Source organism: Tetrahymena thermophila (assembly GCF_000189635.1).
Source record: "Tetrahymena thermophila SB210 genomic scaffold scf_8254485, whole genome shotgun sequence".
Classification (NCBI taxonomy): Eukaryota; Ciliophora; class Oligohymenophorea; order Hymenostomatida; family Tetrahymenidae; genus Tetrahymena; species Tetrahymena thermophila.
In genome coordinates, this window is record NW_002476260.1 from 26,081 (window position 1) to 32,446 (window position 6,366).

The 6,366-nt window shown below is 25.6% G+C and overlaps 1 protein-coding gene across 1 annotated transcript; it reads left to right on the forward strand. All coding sequences in view use genetic code 6, as the record gives it.

The window, feature by feature from the left end:
* Positions 1-83: 83 nt before the first annotated feature.
* TTHERM_00989350 (cell division protein) lies at positions 84-5,246 on the forward strand (the record flags this gene model as incomplete). Its single annotated transcript, XM_001022439.2, has 2 exons — positions 84-1,992; positions 2,326-5,246. 2 exons carry the CDS (start codon positions 84-86, stop codon positions 5,244-5,246), a joined length of 4,830 nt encoding a protein of 1,609 aa, XP_001022439.2.
* Between the last annotated feature and the right edge of the window lie 1,120 nt (positions 5,247-6,366).

Genomic DNA, 6,366 nt, shown 5'->3' on the forward strand with positions numbered 1-6,366 from the left:
AATATTATTTGTAAATATATATATATGAGATTATTATATTATACATTTACAGCAGTACTTTTGTTAGCAGTAGCATTCATGATATGATTTGTTATTAGGAAAAAGAAAAATAAGTTAAAGAATTCAATCAAAATCTATCTTTATTTTATATAGCAAGAGGGTAGCAGTAATTACAAGTACTTAAATCAATCAAACAAAAAGTAAAATTAAGAAGAAGAATAAAAGAGGGAAAACTTAAATAAATTTTATAAAGTTTTGTTGTATCCGAAATCTCTGATCAGAAGCAAGTTAAACATAAAAGTATTTAGAAGGTCATAAAAGACGTGGTAGGTGAAATAGGAGTCATACTTAGTTAGGAAACAGTGAAGCAAAAGCTAAAATAAGTAGAGAAATAAATGGATCAAGCAAAGCAATTTTCAGATAAAAAAAAGAAAGAAATACCAATTATGAAATAGAAAGAATCAATTTTGTTACAAAGGTCAAATGAAAGCATAATTTTAGAGTAAAAGCAAAAAAATATAATATTCACTAAATTGCCAGCGAGGTTGGTCAATATTATTTTGGAGATGCTTGATCCTAACGAAGTGCCTGTCCTCAGGTGTGTTTGTAGGTGGTTCAAAGATTATATAGATTCAAATGATAATTTAATAGCTATACAAGTTTTTTCTTTATTTTTTCCTAAGCAAGTTGATTTTTTTTGTGATTATGGCGAAAACGATATATTTTTGCAAGAGCGAGCCAAAAAGAACTATATTATCTCTCATAATACTCGAAACCAGAGTAAATGGAGGTCATTTTTGAAGATTTACAGGGATGTCAGAGAGAGTTTTCTTGCTGTTAACTACAAGATATTTTTATTTGGATAGGAGCAAAAAGAAAAGCAGTAGAACAAAGAATAAACAAATTAAAATAATTTATTAGATTAAAAAAATAATTTTAATGGCAACCCAAATAAAGCTGTTTCAAAGCTTGGAGGTTTAGCACCATTACCATTAGATAATGACCTAGACGATTCAACTGATTAAAAAGGAACTGGTTTTGATTTTGATCAATTTGGTTTTAATGCAAGTTCTTCCTAATAAGAAGACAGTAGTAAAAACAAATTTGGAGATTCTTAGTTTAAATTTAACATGTAGGATCAGGAAAGCGGAGAAAGTCAGAATACAAATTAACAACAGCCTTTATTTAAATTTAAGTAATCGTAGGATTCTGATAACGTAAACAGTAGTTAAAATACAGAAAATTAAGATGTTTGCAGCATGGATTTTTCAAAGCATAAAATTTAAGCATAGAAAATGTCGTAGATAACTTCAAAATATATTTGGGGAGTTCTCAAAGATCCACCTCTTCCTATTTTGAAATTGAGGAGAGAAAACATTGGTAATTATTGCAATACTTGGTTTTAGAATAAGCTAGCTGAAGTTTTGTGGGAGGGATCAAGGCAAATTGGAATTGGATTACATAAATTCACAGAAGAGGAGCAGCCTCTCTTATCAATAAATAATATCATCCGTGATAACAAATAGTATTTTATTGATGAAATAAAGTAGTTTTGCGAGAAATGGCCATTCCAAAAAAATGAAATTTTGAATTTAAGATACTACTTCTATAAAAACAAGCCTACTTTCTCCTATGTTAGTAGACAAACCAAAAGAAAACTAACAGGTTCTTTTAACAAGCAAACAAGTCCTCGAATTTTATTTACAAAGCCGAGTAGAAATTTATCTACCATGGAAGATTAAGGATTTACAAACATATTAGGTACCAATAAAAGTTTCCAAAGTTAAATAAATACGAATTTAGCCACATAAAATTCCAATCCTAATCCTGTCGTATTTAATTTCTTTGACAACAATAACAACAATAACCACAGTAACAGAGATAGTTTAGATCAATATTCTTCTCCAACTAAACCATAGATAGCACAACAGAATAGCTAAGGGTAAAAAGGTCTCTTTGATAATATATTCCAATTTGCACATAAATAGCCAGGTTTAAAATTTTATTTTATTTATTGAAATTATATTAAAAGCCTGAAAATATTTATAATTATTTTCTCTATAAATAACTTAGATAATTAAACTATTTTTTTTAATAAAAAACTCTTTAGGGATTTAATTTTAAATAATTTTTTTGAAATAAAAATTTCATTAGATTCTCTTTATTAAATGTATTTAATTGGCATTTAATATGATCATTTTTAATAGATTCAAAATCATTTTTAGCAGATTACTTTTTATTTTTTAAAAATTAACTAGTTATTTTTAGTAGAAATATTTGTTTAATTGAGGTTAATTATAATATGATATTTTTTATTTGAAATAGATCAAGATAATGACTTTTTTACTGACCTAGATTTAGATAATTAAGAAGAAGAAAATAATTAGTTTTAGGAAAATGACTACATAATGCAGATGAGATAAAAACCCTTACTTATATGCTTTATTGAGAATTTAGTAGATTTATTTATTTTCAAGTGCTAGCTGATTTATGAGTATCTTAAGGAGCACATGAATGGCTAAAATGTTCATGAATCAAGCGGTATTAAGAAAAATGGGTTTGATTTACTTAGTGAGTATAATATTAAATGGAATATCTACATAGCTTTTCTGAATGAAATAGAAGAACAATTAAAGGATGTTTTTGAAGTATATAACGAAGCTTTTGATTAAATTTTTGAAGACTATCCCTAGCATCCTAGGATGAGTATTTGGCGTTTAATGGTAAAGATTTGGATTTAAGAAATATACTCCAAAGATGAGATTAAAGAGAATCTATATGGATGCTTTTTAAAGATTCTGTCTATAAGAAGATAAGAAAATTTCTAATTTTAAATGAAGCAAATTGAATTAGACAGAAAGGTTCAACAATAATATTACATGCCCGATTAACTTGAGTATATTTCGCTAACTCTTTTAAATAACTTAACTAAAAATAAAAATTTTTCTCTTTTGAATTATGGTGAAGGCTATGATTATTTTCATTCATTTTTCTCTAAAAATTAATATCATGCTGATTCGTTGCTAAGTAGCTTTGTTGAGAGCACAGTCGATTTATCTTTGAATGAAATTTCAGTTCACTATTTAGGCCATTCTCAAGTTTAAATGGATAAACCGTATTTAGAGTTAGAAAAGCAACTTCTTGATTCCTCTTAAATATATTTCCGCCATTAATAGAGCATGTTCTTGTCCAATCCCAGTAATTATTTGCTCTTTTTAAAAGGAGATTTGAAATACGTTTCAAAAATCTTTAAGGAGAGAAGTTAAACTCTTCTTAGGAAGAAAATGCTTGAACACTGGAAAGAAATGTTTAAAGATATAATAGCATAAAAATTACCCAAATAATTTGAATTATTCAATGAAAAAGATGAAAAAACAAAAAATTTAATCCAGCAACATGTAAAGTAGCAAATACAAAGTTTAAAAATCTAATAATAGAACCAAATTTAAAGCGATAACAATTTAGCACAACCTCTACTGGCTCAACAAAATACACAATCTTAAGATGGCGAAGATCAGAGTTAGCAGCTTTAAGCAAGCAATTTATCGAATTAACAAAATGAAGAGCAGCCAAATAGATAGTCTATCTTTTCAAATGACACTCTGCCTTCTCTAATATACTAAATTTTAGAAGAATAAGAACTTAAATAAAAATAACAAGAATAAATTTAAATTGAATTGAATTCCAAAACTAATTCTGTTGATACTCATTAGATATTGCTACAAAAAAGTAATAACAACAGCAATAGTACTAATAACAACATTTTTAATTGCTCAAATGATTTATTTTCTATTGAAAAGAAAGGAGATTTCTTCGATTAATAAGCTTAAAGCAATAATTAAAGTAACTTCTTTGAGTGCAACAATAACGAAGATGATTTACCAGAGATTCCAGGTATTAACAATAACCCAGTAATAGAAAAGAAAGATATAAGTACTAGAAGTAACCTGACATAATAAAATTTAGGTTTTTCAAGTGAAGAGTTAGAAAAAATACAAGAAAAAGCTCATATTCTCTCACACATGTTTAGGATGGGTGATGACTAAACTAAGTTGGATATTTAAAATTACATAGAAACATGTAAATCTTTAAATGAGATGAACACAAGTAAATCAGATTAGGATTTGGAAATCGAAGAGCTTAATAACATGCGCCGCTTACCTATTGTTTTAAATAATGAGGAATAAACTTTTTTCTTTTTAACTAGATCTTTGACAGAAGAAGTTCTTTAAGAGACCATTTTAAAGTAAAAAGAATTCCTCAGACAGCAAAGAGAATCAAATAACGATGGAGATTCTGAAGAAGATGAAGAAGAAAATGAACATCACGAAAATCAGCATTATAGTGGAGATGAAGAAGAAGGTGATGAGCATGAGTAAAGCAACGGTGAGCCTTAATTGAAATTCGATGATGATGAAGATGATGATTCAAACAACTCATTAGATGAAATACCTAATTCATTAAGCTTAAAAGGAAATAAAACCTAAAATAAACCCAAAAAGAATAAAGCGAAATAGAAAGTGGAATAAGACATTCCTGTTTATAATTCAGGCGATGAGTCAGATTCGCACGTTGATGATACAACAACTGCAGGAAATATAAACTTTTTTAATGTAAAAAAATAAGAAAGTAATGCATCTGACTTTTCTCTGGGCTTAGACAAAGAAACTTCTAGGATATCAAATCATTTCTTATTTAACGAAAACCTGACTTCGAACTAAAAGTAAGAACAAGAAGATAAAATATAATTTAACTTTGATATAAATAGCACAAAACAGGAAGAAGCACAATAATAATAGCAACCAATGAATTTTGACTTTTTCAAATTGGAAAAGCAAAGTAGTGCTCCTGGAAATCAAATCAATATGTTTACATTTAAGCTTCAAAGCAATGATTAAATCAACATTAAAGCTAATAAAAAATCTCTAGATGACGATTAAGAGCATAACTTTTTTGCTAATTGCACTCCATCAATGTCGTAGAACAATTAAAATAACAGCAAAAATTCTAACACCCAAATAAAAGTAGATTTATTCTCAAATATTTCGAATAATAATAACAACAATGATAACTAGTTTACAATAAATTTTAATAACAATATTACTCATAAAAACAACACAACTTCTCCCTCAATAAATAGTTAAAATATGTTTTTCAATTTGCTTAACAATATAAATAAAGATAATAATTCAGAAGAAACCAGTAGCAATAATAATAATGAAGAAGAAGTTAAAGATTAATCTTGAAACTTTCAATCATTTCAATATATTTAATTAAAAATAAGCATGGTTATTGGTTGGTTCAACAAAAGAAAAGAAATAAAAATAAATAAATAAACAAAATAAATATTACTTTTTTATTCATTTACTTGTTTGTTAATATAATTGTCAATTAAGCATAATCTTTTAACTTTAGCAAAAATCAAATAAATTCTTGAAATAAGCAAAAAAAAAAATTAGTAGAGTGCTTATCAATAAAAGAAAATTATCATATAAAAAATTTTGTCTTTTTTTATTAATTTTATTTGTTTGTTAATATCTACTTAAAATATTCAAATATCTTTAGCAGACAGACAAGAAAGAATTCTGTCTGTCAGTTTATTACTAAATTTTAAATTAAAATTAAAAATAGGAAATATTCTGCTATCTTTTTCACAAATTTATTTAATATTCTTTTATAAATATAATTTATCAACTATCTATGTGATCCACTACTTATGAATTATTTTATTATTGATATATTATTTAGAATATCTTTGATTGAATCCAAAATTTATCTTCTATTTATCTATCTATTAAAATATCAAAAGAAAATAAATTAAGTAGAAATTTCACACATTTACTGATTTAAATTGTTATCAATTCAATATTGTGAAAAATATCTAAGACTTCATCTTATCAGCTAAAATCTAAAAAATGACCAACACTAAAATTAAATAAACAATAAAATAGAAACAAACTCATTAAAAAAATAACTATTTCTAGTTTAAACTAGGTCGTATGGTTTAAATATTTTAATTCAAGCATTTATCGATTCAAATAATATGGATTTTGTTCGCTAATTTTGTTATTTATTTTGCATCACCAAAGTTATCTAGAAAATTATATTTTAAATTCAAAAATATTTTTATAATTTCTTTATCAAAATATTTGAAACAATTTTTAGTTATGTTTTTTATGATTATTTTTTAAATATTTGTTTTAGTTTATCATTTTAAAATAATTTATATTTTTTATCATTTCTACTTTATAAACGCTTTTTGCGCTCTTCTTATTTAACTTCCAAAGAATTTGTTAGTTTAATAATTACTTTAAAAGTAAAAAGATTCAGGGTCAATTTTAAATTGTTCATTTTCTCTTAATTAAG